Source organism: Electrona antarctica (genome assembly GCF_951216825.1).
Source record: "Electrona antarctica genome assembly, chromosome: 1".
In the NCBI taxonomy this organism is placed as follows: domain Eukaryota; kingdom Metazoa; phylum Chordata; class Actinopteri; order Myctophiformes; family Myctophidae; genus Electrona; species Electrona antarctica.
In genome coordinates this window covers 47,340,407-47,359,688 of record NC_136806.1, presented here as the reverse complement: position 1 = coordinate 47,359,688, position 19,282 = coordinate 47,340,407, and the positions used below count along the sequence as shown (strand labels likewise).

Below are 19,282 nucleotides of genomic sequence, written 5' to 3'. Positions count from 1 at the left end.
TGTCACCCCGTGTATGTATCCCTATGGACCCGAGTCTGCTAATAAAGTTGAATTGAATTGAATTGTACCTTCCTCCTCAATAGCTTTTGCATAATTATGGTCACAGAAATCTCTTGCTTGTTGCCATGCAGACGTTAGGTCTCTCTCTCCGCGCTCACCTGCAGCGAGCAGGTACTTCACCAGCTCCAGGTGACCCTCCTGTGCTGCCTCCATGAGGGGAGTGGAGCAGCCCAGCTCGATGTCGGCACCGGCTTTGATGAGGAAGTCGGCCACCTCCAAGAAGCCTCCGCAGCACGCCAGTGTCAACGCTGTCTCCTGCGTTTCCTCTGTCTGGGCGTTTATGTTAGCACCTGGACAACCAATCGGAGGGAGTTATTTCTGGATTTGTTACGATTCAAGGTAACCCTCAAATTTAGAGTGCCATTTTGATAGAACTAGACATGGGCTGCTAAGTGACCCTCACACACAAGCTTACACGTTACATCATGATGTGAGATGTCGTGAGATTGTACTGCTATCTATGTCCAGTATTTGTTAAATATATACATTTAAAATTCTAATTAAAATATTTTACAACAACGGGCCCAAAATGGGGATGAAAATTTTTTTTTGCACTGAATTTGTATTGGGAAATTAGTGTATACTGATATAGTAAATTTCAATATAATGCATAACCTTCTGTATAGTTCAATTTATATAGCAATAATAAATCGTCACGAAATCCCACAGCACACCTAGACTTGTCTTATGGCACACCGTTTGGAAACAAAGTCATGTACAGTGTATGCACTGCACAGCAAAATAAAGACATCTTCCTGTGCAAGCTACTCGTTATCCATTAATGTCAGTTCAGTTCCCAAGTCACAACCTAAAACCATAATGAAAAGTCTGTTTAGATTGTGTTCTACATATTGCCAAACCACTGTGAAACAGTTTGACTAATATTCTCTGCTCAAAGAAGTCTGTGGGAAAAGATTGTCTCCATCATTAGACTTAGACAAAGAAAGACACTGGGAGACCAACAGTGTATTTATAGTGGAGACAGAATGTGTCAAGAATTAACCATGGATACAACCATAAACCACCCCACATACATTATGTACATTACTGGTTCAAATCAATAGCCTACAATTAGCCTAACTGAAGCAAAGCCTGCAAGTTATTAGCGTCATACTCAACCATTTTGTCTGACCCAAGGCATTTACAGCAGCTTGCCAACTTTGTACTGGTGACTAGAGGCTTTGTTTCACAACAGCATCTCCATGTTTTTAGACTACCTTCTGAGCTGGATTGCAACACTGATGAAAACGGACAGTTTCTCCAATAGAAAGAGAGTCACAATGACTCTGCTTGGAAAGGTGCCTAGGGGCTCATCAATCAACCAGCCCCCTCTTTATTTGTCTCGACACCAAACTGTCTCAAAGATAATATGCAGATAATATCTGGCCAAGTGCCATTACCACCCAGTGACGTCTGTGCCAAACATAACAAAGTTTGGCTTAGCCAGACAGACCATATGGTCCTTGTAAGGACAACAGTTTGACTTTGAATCCAACTCCTGTCATGTCTGTCAGCGCGCCTAGTAGAGTCCCGTGTTCAATAATTAGGCATGAAAATGTCTGCTCGAGCCAAGCAGTCAAACATTCCTCCACCCCATTTCACCTATGTTGAATACACCGCCCCACAACACTCCTCTGACCCATAGAGGGAGACTTGCTGGTACAATAATAATGTTGTAAAACGGCCCCGTGGAGCAGATCGTGGAAAGATAAGAGACCCAAACAAATGCCTATAATTTCAATAATAATAATACAATAACTCATCAGCAATTGCTATCGTTTGCAGGCTGATGTACATCTAGTGGCTTTGATGAAACCCAGTGTGACTGCCTGGGGATCCGCGTGTTCTCTGGTTGATGAGTGATAGGAAAATAGCAACATATGAACTAAGGTAAAGTTCAGATAAATTAAAGAGTCCAGTTCACCACCAGTGGAGTGAGTCCCTCGGAGTGGTGAGTCACAATGACATCACACACTGCAGTGCTGGCTCTTCTTCCGTTTCCATTGTTTCGGGTAGATGAGGATTTTCTTTTAAAAAGTGAATGCACAACTGAATAGGATACTGAACTGAATGTATACTTAAGCAGTGTAAGAATAATAATATGCAACCTTTTGATTTTTTTATACTAGAGGAACTCTAATCCCTTTCGAACCCTCTTTCCTGCATTCAAGTTTTGACTACTTGCTCGTTAAGTCATGCCATGATGCATGCATTCAGAGCGTAAAGTTGCCATACTACTCAAGCTTGTAATTTTGCGTAAGAGTTGCTCGGGCTTATAAAAATAGACTGTGTGTACACTACAGTGCTATTAGCACCCATTGTTTATTTCCATCAAGGATCTTAAACAGGATGATGGGACTATGTTTTATTGTTATGCTGATCTTCTGATTGTCCTGCACCTGTTAACCAGAGTTCATGTTCTACGTTCCTTCTTTATTGCTCAGGTTTATAACCACAGATATATCTTTGTCATGTGAATTATATGAACATAAATGGCATGTAGAAGATTATTGTACCAGTTGAAATGTCACTGTCAGAAAAACAAACATTTTCAAGAATCTTCTTAAAGTGCAGCAGACCTACAAGAGCACAACGCATCCATTGTGCTCATAGGGTATGCTATTTTCATGGCCCTCATGGGCGTTTTTTTCTTTTCTTTTTGCAACAGGGTGTGTGGGGTTTATGTCTATGGGGTCCTGGGACCCCTAGTAGTCTAGGTGTGGTGAGAGTTCCTTACCTTGAGCCAGCAGCAGTGCCACCATCTCCTCATGGCCCTCTCTGGCTGCCTCCATCAGGGGAGTGTAGCCCTCATCATTCACCTGCACGCAAAACACAAGCACCAGCATGGTTGAACACAAGCACCAGCATGGTTGAACACAAGCACCAGCATGGTTGAACACAAGCACCAGCATGGTTGAACACAAGCACCAGCATGGTTGAACACAAGCACCAGCATGGTTGAACACAAGCACCAGCATGGTTGAACACAAGCACCAGCATGGTTGAACACAAGCACCAGCATGGTTGAACACAAGCACCAGCATGGTTGAACACAAGCACCAGCATGGTTGAACACAAGCACCAGCATGGTTGAACACAAGCACCAGCATGGTTGAACACAAGCAAAACACAAGCACCAGCATGGTTGAACACAAGCACCAGCATGGTTGAACACAAGCACCAGCATGGTTGAACACAAGCAAAACACAAGCACCAGCATGGTTGAACACAAGCACCAGCATGGTTGAACACAAGCACCAGCATGGTTGAACACAAGCACCAGCATGGTTGAACACAAGCAAAACATTTCATTTCAGAGCACAACTCTGAAAGTCTATAACTCTGTGTTATAGACCCATACAGGTCCATAACTCAGACCCATACAGGTCCATAACTCTGTGTTATAGACCCATACAGGTCCATAACTCTGTGTTATAGACCCATACAGGTCCATAACTCTGTGTTATAGACCCATACAGGTCCATAACTCTGTTATAGACCCATACAGGTCCATAACTCTGTGTTATAGACCCATACAGGTCCATAACTCTGTGTTATAGACCCATACAGGTCTATAACTCTGCGTTATAGACCCATACAGGTCCATAACTCTGTTATAGACCCATACAGGTCTATAACTCTGTGTTATAGACCCATACGGGTCCATTTTGGTTCCATTTGCACACTCTCAGAGTTAGTGGTCCTTGAAATTGAAAGGTTTAATGTCCACATACAAGCTCTGACAGTGTGATTTAAAAAAAAAATCACACCCGTGTGAACTGAGTGGTGCAACTCCCCTCAAGAAAATGTTGCCAGAAATTCTCCTACCTCTTCCAGGTTGGCTCCTCGTTCTATGAGCAGGGCAGCCAGCTCCACGTGGCCCCCACAGGCTGCCAGGGTGAGGGGCGACTCGAAGGAGTCGGCCGGCATGTTGACCTGCGCGCCGCTGTCCAACAGCAGTCGCGCCACTTCCACATGGCCGTCCTGGGACAGCGGAGAGAGAGACACAATGGAGGGGAGAGGTAAGCACCTGATGCTTGGGGAACAAGTGCCACGCTTCCTGGCCTGTCACCGTTACATTCAACTTGACGATTATTTGTCATACAAATAATTGCAATTAAAGATTTGAATGTCCATTTTAGCTCAGCGGTAGAAATTGCGATGTTCAACCGGAGACGCGATTTCGATTGCTGCTTAAACTCTAGAAAGAACCACCGGAGCGGATATGTTCCTCGGTAGACGTGAGGACTTAAAATCAATAAAACGGCAGTAATCCATTGTTTTTGCCGGTCTAATATCAGAAGCAGTACTGCTTCCAAAAACATAAGACACCGCCGGCAGAGATAGCGCAGCAGTACTACACAAAAGGATTAAGGTTACAACATATTATACGTAGAGTTTAACCTGGTGTGAGTTTAAACCAGTGCTTGTTATTCCCCAAAAGGCTTCCCTTGAGTACATATCGTGGAACAAAACCGTCTCTTATGACAACCTCGATGCCCAATTAGAGCAACGAGTCTCCAGACTATCCACCCTAAGGCAGGAAGGTAGGGTGGACTATTCTGGCTGAAATTAAAATCTACATTTTCTGGCTTACAATTGACATGATGATTCTTAAATACATGAATGGTGTTTATTTTATACTAAATCTAAGCAAACTCAAATCCAAATATTAATCTTACATAAATTACATGTAAAATGTACTAAAATGTCTAATATATGTAAAAACATATCTCAGTGTGTAATCGGTTCACAAGCAAAGGCTTCTAGGCCCTACAAATACGTACAGGACAAAATATGGCAAAGCTCCGCCACATAATTCTTCCCAATGTCAGGATTGGTTCAAATGTGTCACCCCTTTCCCATTATCAGCAGAATCTGCTGATAACGGGACTTCTATCTGCAGATACCTGATGAAGGTCAGTGTGACCAAAACCCAAACTGTTTGGCTACAATAAAGACAGCGTGTTCCTTTTTTCTCAAACCATTCTCTCCCGCCATACGTTTACAGTATGCAGTCAACTGCCGTGGGCTTCAAATTTAGTTGAATCTACTCTGCTATTTCATGTAGCCTGCGTCTCAGTGGGTGGTTGCAGTCACGTTGGCGTAGCACGTTGGGGCCGCTCGTCTCCCAAACGCTGATAACAGGCTTTTCTGATTCACATTGCACTACAATGAATGATCACCGTTGAATAGAGGAAGGAAGCGCTGCCATGGTCCTTTGTTTGTTGAACTGAATACAGGTGCTCGTTGGCGAGGTTTAGGACCCTGACGAAGGCTTATAGCCGAAACGCGTTGGTCCTCCCTTTTTTAATGATCTTTGCCATGCCATAAAAAATAATAAAGGCTTTTTCACTTCACTGGAACAGAGTGCCTTGGACCCTCTTCCTTATCTTTGCCTTGGACCCTCTTCCTTATCTTAATGAATGATCACCCCTGAACGTGTGTGTTGAAACTTGAGGGTGATGCTCACCATGCAAGCCTCCATCAGCGCTGTGTGCATCTCGTCCGTTTTATGCTCCTGGTCTGCCCCAGCCTCCAACAGAAAGCGCACCATATCCAAATGACCTGGAAAAAATGTCCGTGTTACATTTTTGTTTTGGAACCCTGTACTGACAGGACACACGATTTTAGATGGCACATGTTCTCAATAGGGGGTAACATTTCTAACATAACATTTCTCGTGGATTCAAGGAAATTAAAATATCATTACTGAACATATTTGTTAGGTCCAGTCATAATCTGCGATTTGTGAAACAGCATGAAACTATGCTGTTGCTCTTACTGTTCTACATACAGCAAAACAGAAATTGCAGATAGTATGTCGGTATGCATGAATGCTAGTTTGAATAATTAATAACCAAAAATAGCCAATCTACAAGCTATTCTCAGAATATGCTTCTACAGAAGACATGGCGACTTCTACGGAACCCAGATGACTGAAATCGGGCCGAGAACTTGAATCCAGGCGTTCTGACCTTTGTAGCAGGCGAGCGTGAGCGCACTCTCCTTGAACTCGTTGGAGTGTGTGTTGATGCCGGCGCCAAACTCCAGCAGCACCCGGGCCACCTCCACGTGGCCCGCGCTGGCCGCCTCCATCAGGGGCGTGTGTCCGTTCTCGTTGTGGTCCTCGATGTTGGCTCCCTCTTTAAGCAGTACCTTCACCACGTCCACGAAGCCGCCCGCGCACGCATACGTTAGAGCTGTGTTACCTGGAGGAGGACAGGAGCACAGCAGGGGGAGGGGGGGGGGCTGTTATCACATTATCTATAGATTCTATATCAGTGGCTTTCAACCTTTTTCATATCAAGGCCTATGATTTATTCGCCATTTGAGCCACGGACCACCATTTGATGAGATTCAGCCTCGCAGACCCAGAAAGAAACGATATTTTGGCATCATTCGATAAGATTTGGTCCAGAATTCCATGCTGTATTGATGTTGGTACCATTAGGAGGGAAAACAGGCAAATGTTGATCAAAATAACAATTATTTTACATTTTTTAATTGTGTAGACTTCTTAAATTAAGTAGTTGTTAAGGTGGCCTTACACTAGCCGATAATCGGGCATTTTTTGACGCTCGGGGGGTGCCCGACCCAATCGATCTGCTCGGGGCGCGATCGGGATCGACCCGATCAACATCAAGCATGTTTGATATTTGCTCTGCCCCGCTCCGATTATCCTGTAGTGTGTGGTGCTATCAGATTTCAGATTGAAAAGAATCGGCTAGTGTAAGGCCACCTTTAGAGTTACACTCTTGGGAGTGTCTCTCTCTCCTCGATTCCTGACACACTCTACTGAACTGAATAAAGGCAGAAAAGCCCTAAAAAATCTATATGGATAAAACAAAAGTATTTCCTTTAGAGGTGCAACAGTAAAATAATCGAACTAATCCACATTAATGGGTTATCGGGGCGTGCACATCCACAAACGAGGTAGTGCTAGAGCACCTGGCCTTTTCCCCTCTGCACAGCAATGTGCCCTTTTGAAAGTTCCATTCCCCAAATCCCCTCAAATCTATAAGTCTCATACACTATTAAGGCAGCCGGCGGTTCCACACACCACACAAGGTGCCCTTTTTTCACTTGACCATCTGCCCCTCAAAATGTCTGTGCACGCCACTGTCTGTTATAAAAAAATATATAATAATCGATCATTTAAAAATGTTCTGGGTCACCCCTGGTAGCTGGAAAAGAGCCCAATAGTTTGCGTTGTGCATTGAGGTTTCACCTGTGGATGACTGCGAGTTGACGTCTGCCCCGTGGACCAGCAGCAGTTTGACGATGTCCACGTAGCCTCCACTGGCAGCAGCCATCAAGGGCGTTATGTCACCTTTGATGCCCCGATCCTCCACGTTGGCATGCATGGCCAACAACACCTAGGAACACCAAAGGCACAGCATCACAGGTTGGAGAAGGAGTAGTGACATTTATTCACATGGGTGGTAATTTAGGCATTTAAACTGGCAGAGTGGCAGTGAATGAGTGAATACATATAGATTATGGCGAAAGTGTGAGAAGAGCTTTAATTTGAACAACAGATTACAGAATGGGAACATAAGGGGCTTTTTTGCAAGATAAACTTACTCCACACTGGGTGTAAATTGTGCACGGAACAGCGACTGTTCGGCTCTGACAGGGATTATCTTAGCTTTGAGAAATGGCTGTGCTGGGCACTAACAGGACAACAACCTTATCAACAACAGTTTATTGGGCCATGTTTCCAATACGCTTCAATGTTGTTTATTGAAGAGGAGCTCCTGTCACAAAGCTCTCAAAGTTCTTTAGAAAAGGCTGCTGTCTGCCTTTCAGTGGCCTTGCTACATTTGTTGGGTTCACCAGATTTTGTGAGCTGCTCTGTAGCATAATTTGCATATGGCCTTGCTTCGCAATAATTATTTTTTCAGTCCAGTTTGTATTTATAATATCTTTGAATATTTCCAAACAGTAGTCCAACAAATCAGGGGTAAAAGTGCAGCATTAGAGCGAGTCAAAAACCACACACGCATTTCATTCAATACACAGGGAATAAAGCAAAATAAATCTCTCAAGTTAAAGGTCTTCGTCAGGCCAAATCCCAATCTGTGATTCGTTAAAGTGCATCCCCACACTAGCGCTCCGTTTCCTAAACGATTAGCACAATTATGTAAAATCATTCTGTTTTGGTGTATATCGTTCTAAACCTATGTTCCTAGTGTTTTACATTCAGCCAACCAAGCTGACACAAATCGCAAATTGAGGCTTTAACGTTTGATTTTATTAAATATACGAGGCCATTATCGTTTTATGTAGGATGCTTCTGAACATGAATTGAATTACTATGGAACAGATTCCAAGCTATGCTACTGAATCGGTCAGCAGGGCCATTTAGTGTACATTGGTTTTTGGGGGTTTTTTTTATTAAAGATATATTTTTGGCTTTTTCTGCCTTTATTGATAGAAAGTAATTTGAAAGTAGTTTGAAAGTAATTTGACAGGAAATGGGGAGAGATGGGGGGGAAGACACGTGGCAAAGGCCGTCGGGATCAGAAGTGGAACCAGTCAGGCTGGCTCAGCAGCCCAGGTGCCCAGACGGTTGAGCTAACCGTCCGGGCCAGAATGTGTATATACATTGTTGATAGTGGGAATGAAAACAAAGGCACCCCACAGGAAGGGGAGGGCTGAGGGCGGGCCAACATCCCGTTATACACAGTCTATAGAGCATCGCAGTCCCGCCCCCTTTCATGACGACGTGATACCCAGAAGTAAATTCCCCGTTAATTTTCTCCATAGGCTTTTCAAAAAGTATTTATTTAAAGACGCGGACAAAGCCAACTCGAGTTGTGACAAATCATGACAACAAACGCAACATTTTGGGCCGAACAAATTACTAAGAAAAAAAACAAAAAAGTGTTGGGAATAACTTCCTGGGCCCTGGTAGGGGGCGGGACTGAGACGCTCTATTGGGGCCTGCCCCCAGAGGCAAATTCAAGGAAACAAACAGAGGGCACTGTTTTTCCTTTTTTTGCAGATGGGTTATGCCCGATTTGCACTGCAGTGTCGCAACACAGCGACGCATCATCCTTTAGTGAAGGCCAAGAAGAGAAACACATGCCGCTGGCCTCCAAATGACTGAAATCGGTCGGGGCAACTGCGAACTTCAAACCATGAATACACAAAGCTTAAAATGCAGCGACGACAGGCCAGACACGTTCCAGCGAGCGCTGTATATACACACACACACACCTGTGCGAGTTCGTAGTATCCTGCGGAGCAGGCGAGGCAGAGCAGGCTCTCTCCTTCCTCGGTGTGTTCGTTGACGCTCCGTCCCTCGTCCAGCAGCTTGCGTACCGCGTTGACGTCGCCGTCTGAGCACGCCTCCGCTAGACTACGGCTGAAAATAACCAGACTGCTACAATTACTGCCACTGTGGCAGGACATACACGCCTAGTAATTACACCGCTACAGTACAAGTTGTAGTGGTGTAATTATTAGGGGGGAAAAAACAGACCAAATAATAAACACCTGAAGATAAAAATGTGTCACAAACTTTCAAAGACGCTGCTAGACGATCAGAGATGTTCGCCGACTGATTCGACACCGTAGAGCAGTGGTTTTCAACACTTTTCATATCAAGGACCATTATTTATTCTGCATTTGAGCCACGGACCACCATTTGATGACATTTAGCCTCTCGGACCCAAAACTAAAAGATATTGTGTTATCGTTGAATAAGATTTTGTCCACAAGTCCATGCTATACTGATGTGGTACCATAGGAGAGACAACAGGCAAACATTGATCAAAATAACAATGCTCTAATTGTGGAGAGTTCTTGTAAATTAAGTAATGCAGATGTTTAACAATGATGTGACTCTTGAGAACGTAAAATGAAACCAAATGGTTTCATTTCAAAGAGTTAAACATCTATATGAGGGTCCATTTGGTTAATATCAATTCTCTATCATTTAGCTGGGGACCACCTGGAACCCTCTCAAGGAACAATGGTGGTCCCCGGACCACTGGTTGAAAACCATTGCCGTAGAGGTTAAAACTGGATGGAAAACGGTGCGGATGCGATTAAAGACTTTAGTGCGGGCCTTCATATTGGGACAGTGACGTCATTAATGGGTTTTCAAAGCAGTGGGCATTGGTCTGTTACCGGACGTTCTCGCCTCAGGTCTAGCAAACTACACTGAAATTAGATTTTCCCAGACATATCAACAGGACGGAGATCTCTGATCACATTAATGTGGATTTTCCTAAACCAGTGTGGTTCTCAAAAGTGCAGTCTGTGGGCGATTCAAAAAATTGCTGATTCACAAGCTCACAACGCATCACGAAGCAACGCCTTGTGAGCTTGTAGATATGCTATTTTTGTATTTGTTTTGAAAGATATTCAAAATAAATTGATTTAGAAAGTAGATTTTTTATTTTTTGTATTTGTACACACATTTTCTCTTCTGGTGGTCCCTGGCACACAACCTTGTTTAGATGTGAGGTCCACGTACAAATAAATGTTATGATCCTTGACTGACATGAAAGCGTTTGAGAACGACGCTGTTTAACCCATCAAAACCAGGGTTTGCGTTGGCTATTTCATTTTTGGATATAGCAGTAAGTGTGAGTACTGAGTACTACTAAACAGCAGAAAGTGTGAGTACTACTAAATAGCGGAAATACAAGCTCACAGTGTGAGCTTGTACATCTCCTATTTTTGGATATAGCAGAACAAGAAAGTGCGAGTACTACCGATTTAGAAAACCGTCTTAATGGGTTAATCAACCCCATCAAAGTGGATGAATCATGTACTGCAGTGGTTTTCAACCCATTTCATGTCAAGGCCCATTATTTATTCAGCTTTTGAGCCACGGACCACCATTTGATGACATTTAGCCTCTCAACATGTTGTCGTTTTGGCAAACGTTTAGCAAAACAACAATTCTTCTACATTCTCTAATTGTGTAGACTTCTTGTAAATGAAGTAATGCAGATGTTTAACCCATTCTGGGCGGGAACCCCTTTTGGTGTTTTAAGCATTGTGTTATACTTTAGCTATTGAAGAATAGCAGATCTACAAGCTCATAGCGTGGCACCGAGTGCCGCGCTACGAGCTTGTAGGTCTGCTATTTTTGTAAAATCGTGAAAATGTGGCGCAAATCTTTAAATATATTCTTTCAGAGCGAGCGTCTTTAACTCCAATCTTTGCTTCTGGGGGGGGGGATCACTGGAACATATTTTCAGATGGGGGTCGGCGGCCAATTACATATATTTTTGGGGGTCCTTGACATGAAAATGTTTGAGAACGACTCACAGAAACATGGGTTTTTCAGAAAACTGTCAGGATTTAGAAGGCATGTAAAATCGTCAAGATCTAAATCATGTAACTCTTGAGAGCGTCAAATTAAACCAAGTTACGCTCTCAAGAGCTGGGGACCACCTGGTTCCCCCTCAAGAGCTGGGGACCACCTGGTTCCCCCTCAAGGAGCTGGGGACCACCTGGTTCCCCCTCAAGGAGCTGGGGACCACCTGGTTCCCCCTCAAGAGCTGGGGACCACCTGGTTCCCCCTCAAGGACCACTGAATGAATGAAAACCACTGATTTAGTGCGCCGCCAGCAGGAGGAGGAGATACATACTTGTCAGCTTGGCCGGCGTTGAGTGTGTTCTCCGCTCGCATGCGGGTCAGGGCCGCTGCCGCCTCGTCCAGGGCGCAGCTCACCGATGACGTCAGCCGCCGTAACACCTCGGGGTCTGCAAAAGCTTTACCATCGGCAGTGGACAGTTTACCGATGCCTGCCGGGGCGGACACCAGAGGGCAGAGAGGGTGCATAGGACAAGGCAAACCACAGCAGTGGAGCACAGCAGCCACACCCAGCAGTCAAGAGACACCAGATGGAAGCAGCCAAGTCCAAATCCAGCCAATCCAGTCCAGGGGGTTAGTAGCAGCATCCACAATAAAAAAAAAAAGAAAGAAAAGGAAAGAAGGAAAAACAAAAACAAAAAAAACACACACGCACGCACACACACACACGCACACACACGCACACAGAAAACACACACAAGCAATGTTGTTAATATGGCCAATTTCGTCTTCCGTCAATATTATTGGTCATCAGCATGACGTTTTAATTCTCACACCGCTATATTCTATTTTTGATTGGGTGAAGGATTACACAGAGTAGTACAGAGCACAGAGGTCCAGTGGGTGATCATAGGACCAACACCCATGATGCAACGCTACGACCAGTGACCAGAGGTAAGACAAACATCATCGCTGTTGGGGGGAGAAAACCTTGTATATCCAGTGTCCCATGAATGCATCCGACAAATCTTTTAGTCACAAGCTCTTGGTTCAATATTTATAAAACCCCACAGACTGACTTAACCTCTTTCAACATGGCCTCCCTATTTTGGGCATGTCATTATTAGGCGGAAATGTTCAAAAACAGAAAATAGCTTGTTAGCTTGTAAATCGGCTAGTATAAGCACCTACTCGGTACTACTCGTTACAGTACTACCCTTTGCAAAGTATAAGGTAGGTAGAGCTTATGGGGAAATGGAGATACAAGGCTTTTGGCCGACGGCAATGATGTGCGTGTGGTTCTACACTGACCACCACCCGAGTAGCAGCAGCAGAGCAGACGATAAGAGATCTGGCTGGAGGAGGGGGGAAAAAGGGCAGAGCCCCCTTCTGTGTGAATTATAGATGGCGAGAGAGACGGTGAATGTGAAAAAAACAATGCAGAGACACTGGTCGGCAAGTGAAAGGGAGAGACAGCTGGGACAAGAGCAAGAATGTTGTACAAGAGAATAACAGTCACAGTGTGTGGGGGGGGGGGGGGTGGTGGGGGGGGGGGGTGGTGGTGGGGGTGGCACGGAGGGTGAAGAGAAAGCCGGAGAGGGGCGCAAAAGTAAACTATAGGCAGAGAGGAAAAAAACGAAGAAAAAAAAGACTGCTTGTTCTGATGACCTACATTGAAGGACCTTTCACAAGACGGGGCAAGGAGGACCATTTTCCAGTCAGAGACACCGTTTGTGTGTGTGTTTGTGTACTTTGAGGGCATGTGTACAAGAGAAGCACAGAGAGCAGCAGACACGGGGGGGGGGGGGGGGGGTGTTGATGGCTTAGAACTATAGCTCTAGAATGTTAGCCTCGGCCTCAACCCATCCATTAGCCCGAGCAGCAGAGAGCTGCAGTCCTTGCGGTCTCTCTCCTGTGTCCTCAGCGCTACGCCTGCGACTCCGTCTAAACTTAGCCAGGCACTGCTGTCAGAGCGGGATTTCGCAACCCACCCCGAGGCAGCGGAAGCAGAGGTCTGGAAGGGTTGATCATTAATGCAGTGTGTTTATCTGACAGGGAGCTAGAAGGAGTCGGCTGAGCCACAGTGCTCTGTGCAGCGTAAACACCACACGAAAACAAAGGCCAAGAAGACACGCGCCATGGTATCTTCCAACGCCGACACGCCTGCTTCTGTATTCAACGACGACCTTGGGTTCAAACTCTGAACAGAATATTTTGTGATTTTCGTTTATGGAGGAATCACTGCAAAGTATCTTATATAGCGAAGCTTGAGTTCTGCTTGAAAGCCTTTTGCAATGTGACATTTTGTGCAACCGTGTTATCAATATGGCAGAGCTTCTTGATCAATTTAGATAGATCATAATTAATAGAAGCCAAATCCAACCAGCCCACTTCCCCATCTAGACAATATATGTGGAACTCAGTACCCTGTACTAACCAGGTTACAATGTACCCTTTCTAACCAGGTTACAATAATAATCAATCTGATTTAAATACCTAGTCATTACACTGCTAGCCAACTGTGGTGCTCTAGTTAGCTAGCTACACAATTCTACTGCCAACACAAGGCAACCACGATTAAACCTCATTAGCAGCGGGCTATGGTAATCATGATAACACGATAGCTTCAAGAATGTTCAAAGCTTTCCTTAACAGTCTGACCATAGTGGGAGTGTTCAATCATATTTAATCTTTAAGAGCATTGCAGATCGTGAGCTTATAAATAACCCTAATGCATGATTTCTGAATCATTAACAGCGCACTCTGCATGAATAAGAATGAGTTTGTCGAGCCAAGAAGCCATCATAGTTTCTATTATCATTTTTGTTCAGATGGCATACTTGCTCCAGGACTCACTTCATTCACCTTCTGGCTGTCCCTGTGGAGCCATGCCTACTAGCTCAGTGAAACAGGGCCTGTGGAAGACCCTGGAGCAAAGTTCAAACATCAGGTTTGGACAAACTGTTTACCCATAAACACATACTCTAGCACTACTCCCACCAATAATCTACAATATTTACACATGAACTATCTTTTAGGTCTGACAATATACGCATGTCAATTCTTGTTCTTCAGAACAAGAGTCATATCTACTATATGCTTGAAAAGCAGTTTGACTGACAGCAATAGTGTAGACACCATCTCTGCATCACATTTAGTAACAACAGAGACTGTTATTGCTGAATCACAACAAGTAACAGAAACGTATTGCTGAAGACAATTCTTGGGTTTATGCCAGATAATGATCATCACGCAGTTTAGCCTTTGCTGTATCACTTCTGTGAGAGATGCTTCAGTTACAGGATGCATAAAGTAAGAGCTAAATTGCAAACATGTATAAATGGGGACGGGCGCTTCACCAGTATTTAACATGAATCCATTCCCAACATCCTATTGCGAGTGAAAATCTGAAATAAACACTGACCAATAATGTGTGTGCCATTTGATCATATATGTATAATAAGGCTTCACATTAAATATCAGCCAAGATTCCCCAAAGTTACAAGTTGGACTAAACTAACTGACATGTCATAATGTAATTGAATTGAGGAGCAGTCATGTTCTCAGGGTGGATATCTGGATGTTAGGCCCAAAGGGAATTCATTATTCTGTAAAACATGTTCAGATATGTAAATGGGTGAAGGTCTGTGGGCATGCTGTCCCCACAAGAACATTTTGAAAGATATTTGCTTTACATGCTCATTTCTAGTTAGATTTTAAGCATGCGTTTGTGCCTGAAAACAAATTCTAACCTAGTATTATCAGTAATGTCACAAAACAAAGCGTTGAATGTTATATTGAACTGCGGAATACAATTTGACAAAAGAGTCGGGCACAACTGTTGAAATTTGAATTATCCAACTCGGTCATCCAACCCGATCAAGAGGGGTAGAATTTAAGTTTGTTCTCCCACGTGGGAGGCCTGGGTTCAAATCCCAGGTAGGCCATGAAATGTATGGGATTGCAGATTTAATATGTAACAGCATTCACCGTCTCCTGCAAGCTTTTAATTGGCCTAAGGGCAACCACCTACACGTTGGCATGCATCTTCTATCTAGTAGACAAGGCCAGGGGAGAAACCGGAAGGTGTGAGATTAGCCTCTCAACCTGGTTTCCATGCAAGCTGCCGAGTCCCAGCCAAGTGAGGTGAGGTTAATCTGCCTGGCTAGGCAGGCTGGGACACAGATTAATGTACAGATTACATAGATAGAATCCAGGTCCTAAATCCAAAATATAATTATTTACTCAATCCGGGGAAACTATGATGATTTAAAGACTTGCACAACTGATTGACACCCAATTATTTCAGCCTGCAGCTTTGCCCTCAGAATCCTGAGCATGGCTACGGTTATAAATAACATGTTGAGACCGACACGTGTCGTCTTTTCTCTGACAACAATATGCTCTAGCTGCCATGTGTTGCAAAATGCTGTGAAAACTCCAATGCAAACTAAGTCACAGTTAACCCATGAAGACCTGAGGCCGATTCTACAAAAGCCTTCTAAAATCAGTGGTTCTTCTCACACTTTGAAGATTTTTCAAAAAAAAATTAAAGAAAAACAAAATAGCAGATGTACAAGCTCGCAGTGGCAGCGTGGCACAAAGTGACGCATTGTGAGCTTGTATATCTGCTATTTCTGCCCCTCCTATACAGGTTTAATGTTTGTCTTTAGTTCAATGTTTGTTTTGTAAACGCCATTGACAATGAAGGGACAATTTACGTCATAATGTAACTCATTACGTCATATTGTCTCTTTATTGTTAATGGCGTTTAATGTTTGTGTTGGCACCGTTTGTTTTACATCGCCATTACATCACCTAATCAACATGAGTTAGACTTTAATATATTAGCGCCCCTCACTTCACACAGGTGTGATTTTTTAATAACCAACCAATGCTAAAATCTAAACGTGCATAGATGCTTTCCCGGTCATAATGGGTTCAAGTGTATGCTGATACAAAATGTCTAACACGCCCTTCTCCCATTTATATCATATATTTTCCTCTGGCTGCAACCTATAGCTATAGTTCAGCCTTAGGTCATCTGTACAAACTGAAGCCTCAATAAAGGTGTAATTGTGATAGTGGAAAAAAGGGCAGAAAGACAAGACATTTCAGCTGATGGGTTCTAAAGTGGTTAATGTTGTCAGTTAGTTAGGACGACGGTTCACAGATTGAAATCATTGAGGCTAGGGCTGGGCGATATGGATATCACAATATATTTGACCAAATACCTCAATGTCAATACCATGACGATAATGATATTGTGATGAAAGTGATAATATAAGACACATTTGTTTGTTTTTCTAAAATACCAGAACAATATCTCAATATTGCTGTGATGCAACACTGTTGTGAGTGTGTAGATCGGCTAGTTTTGAAAATATTTAGAAAATACGTGATTACAACCAGGAAAAGACTTATGCCATATCACCAGATTTACGATATCCAATCCCAGACGATATCTAGTCTCATATCACGATGTTGATAATATAATATTGCCCAGCCCTAATCGAGGCCAGTCAGTGAGTTGCTGAAGTGGACGGGTTATGGATGGCGTCAGCAGTGATGCAAATAGCCTGCATCCTTAAGACTCACTAAATTGAGAAAGGACACAATCATATCACCCTCCGGGGGTCCTGGGATGCAATACTGTTGTCAGTACTGTACTCTAATGCCGTTGAAATAGGACTCATAAAATGTCCCTGGGCACCATCTAAAAGACCATCCCTGGGTCTTGGGACCCATTATATTGAAAACCTATTTACATCACTGGCGTCATCAGGAGAGGTTAAAATTATTGATTCATGAAACAAAACAGATTAGAAAAACAAGTCATATACCTGCAGCCTCCAGCAGCGCTTCGAGACGAGCCTGCGTTTCTGGATCGACCGTCCTCAGGTCCACTCCGTCTGAGGCGCTCGACATCAGCAGCTCCGACGCCGTCTTCATGATGGGGTTGTCCAGGTCTTCCTGGTCCAGGATAAAAGACTCCACCTGCACAAGCAGCGGCAGAGGAGGAATGAGGCGCAAGAAAGAAAGCAAAATATGATCCGTTAGCCGACATGCATGTTCAAAGTTCATACCGTTTCCTAAACCACTTGAACTGGAAAAACAGGAAACACACATGAGAACGTCATATCTGTTTCCGGTTCAAATCTGCAGCAGAGCCAATCAAACGAAGCTATGGGAAACTGAACTGGGAACAGGAAACTAGAAACCCAGGACTACAGTTATGCACTAGATAAGAAGTAATCCTTACTGTACTGTACTGTACTGTACTGTACTGTACTGTACTGTACTGTACTGTACTGTACTGTACTAGCATTGTAACTGGCTACTTGATTGTCAACCACTGTGCAGATTCTCTGCAGACACAGAGACTGATGGGCCATATCATAATCATATGGGACAATTGAGAAGCATAATATATTCATAGTGTTGTTTCAAAGTGGAAATCCTGCTCAGCACACAACTGTAGTGTTGCATTTTAAAATCTACTTAAAGATGGACAACCTGATGAAGGTCGTTAGGCCCATGCACTAAAATATAGATTTTGTTCATATAGAAACAGTGTTTTCACTCCCAGAGCAATACTATGAACACAACAAGATTACATGTGCTGCGATTTTGTGTTTGTTTGTTAGGGTTAAAATAAGTCTTAAATAGCTCTACAGTATATTCCCATAGTAAACATCACTGTGTAGAGTAGACTAGTGTTTGTTCAAGAGTATCCCATTCTTCTCTCCATCTTTTTAGTAAACAGAAAATACATTTTCAGGTCAGGATGAACAAACACTATAGCAATGATGAAGACAACTTTGTTTTAACTAAAAATATCATTTACACCTTTAATATAGTACCATCGATAAAGTACTAGTACCAGTCATGAAAATGTGTACAGTATGTGTGCACCTTACACTTAACGCTGGGTTCACTGGTGGTGAAAATATGAACTGTAATCAAACATGATGTGAACACATTCTCTAATCAAACATGCTGTGTGAACACAACACATTCTCTATTGAGTTGGCTTAATGCACCAATTAACTGCTAATTAGATTGTTCTCTGTATTGACCTTAAGCACCACAATACTTGCTGCTGATGGAATGGCCTTCTGGCCTGTCACTACACTCCCTTTAGAATGACTTACAGTCACCGTTTCATGAAGTCACCGTTTCATGTCGTTTTCTCTGCTGTTTTAAGCTATTTTATGAGAATATCTGCATAAGAGAGCCCCCAAAAAATAGATGCAACATGAGTGGGCATGTAGTGCAAGTTTAGAAGCTCTCAAAAAAGATTTTATCTGTTATACTATAACTAAATATCAGCTAGTACGATTCTATGCTACGGAGAATGATCTTAACAGCTGTGACATAAGAGCCAGTGTCAAACTGTCAATCTGGTGTTCCTATTTTGGGCATGTAGAAAAATGTTCAAGAAACTGAAAATAATCTATAATCTCAAAACATGTTGTGATGTGACCCTTTTGGATCTTGTAGATCAGTTATCTTTGCTTTCTTTTCACTTTTCCCAAGTTACGAGTTCTTGCTGATGCTATTTTAATATTTATTTATTTATTATTTTAAGTCAGAGAAGTGGATCGTTATGAATAAGGTTAATAGGATGTTACTGAATGTTTATTATGGTTTTAACAAAAGGAAAGCTACAGAGGTTTAGTTTAGACTAATAATCACAACACACTAGGACTGCAATATTACTACCATTGTCAATGTACATGTGTTGACAGAACTATTCTACGCATCAATGATCTCATATGCCCGTTTTACTTGCTATATGTTGAGCATTAATGACACTCCCCTCCACAGTGGCATAGTACAGTGGTTCTCAAAGCGGGGGCCAGGAACCCTCAGGGATTCTTGGAGGTTCCAAATGGACCCTTACAGTCTGTAATTCAAGAGCGTAGAAATTGAGCCATT

General features: G+C 43.2%; 1 protein-coding gene across 22 annotated transcripts in view; it reads right to left on the bottom strand.

Annotated features, from left to right (window-relative positions):
* Positions 1-19,282, bottom strand: part of ankhd1 (ankyrin repeat and KH domain containing 1) — a 50,606-nt gene that overhangs the window by 26,288 nt on the left and 5,036 nt on the right. For 7 of the 22 annotated variants that reach the window (XM_079512483.1, XM_079512503.1, XM_079512498.1 and 4 more), the window contains exons 2-10: positions 17,185-17,338; positions 11,676-11,832; positions 9,286-9,448; positions 7,292-7,439; positions 6,039-6,272; positions 5,536-5,628; positions 3,889-4,052; positions 2,798-2,879; positions 69-350 (exon numbers count right to left, since the gene is read on the bottom strand). In XM_079512483.1, the coding sequence (XP_079368609.1) occupies positions 69-350; positions 2,798-2,879; positions 3,889-4,052; positions 5,536-5,628; positions 6,039-6,272; positions 7,292-7,439; positions 9,286-9,448; positions 11,676-11,832; positions 17,185-17,338 (1,477 nt within the window). Of the gene's footprint in view, positions 1-68; positions 351-2,797; positions 2,880-3,888; positions 4,053-5,533; positions 5,629-6,038; positions 6,273-7,291; positions 7,440-9,285; positions 9,449-11,675; positions 11,833-17,184; positions 17,339-19,282 lie in introns of all 22 variants that reach the window. The other 15 variants (XM_079512504.1, XM_079512484.1, XM_079512493.1 and 12 more) reach the window with 8 other exon arrangements.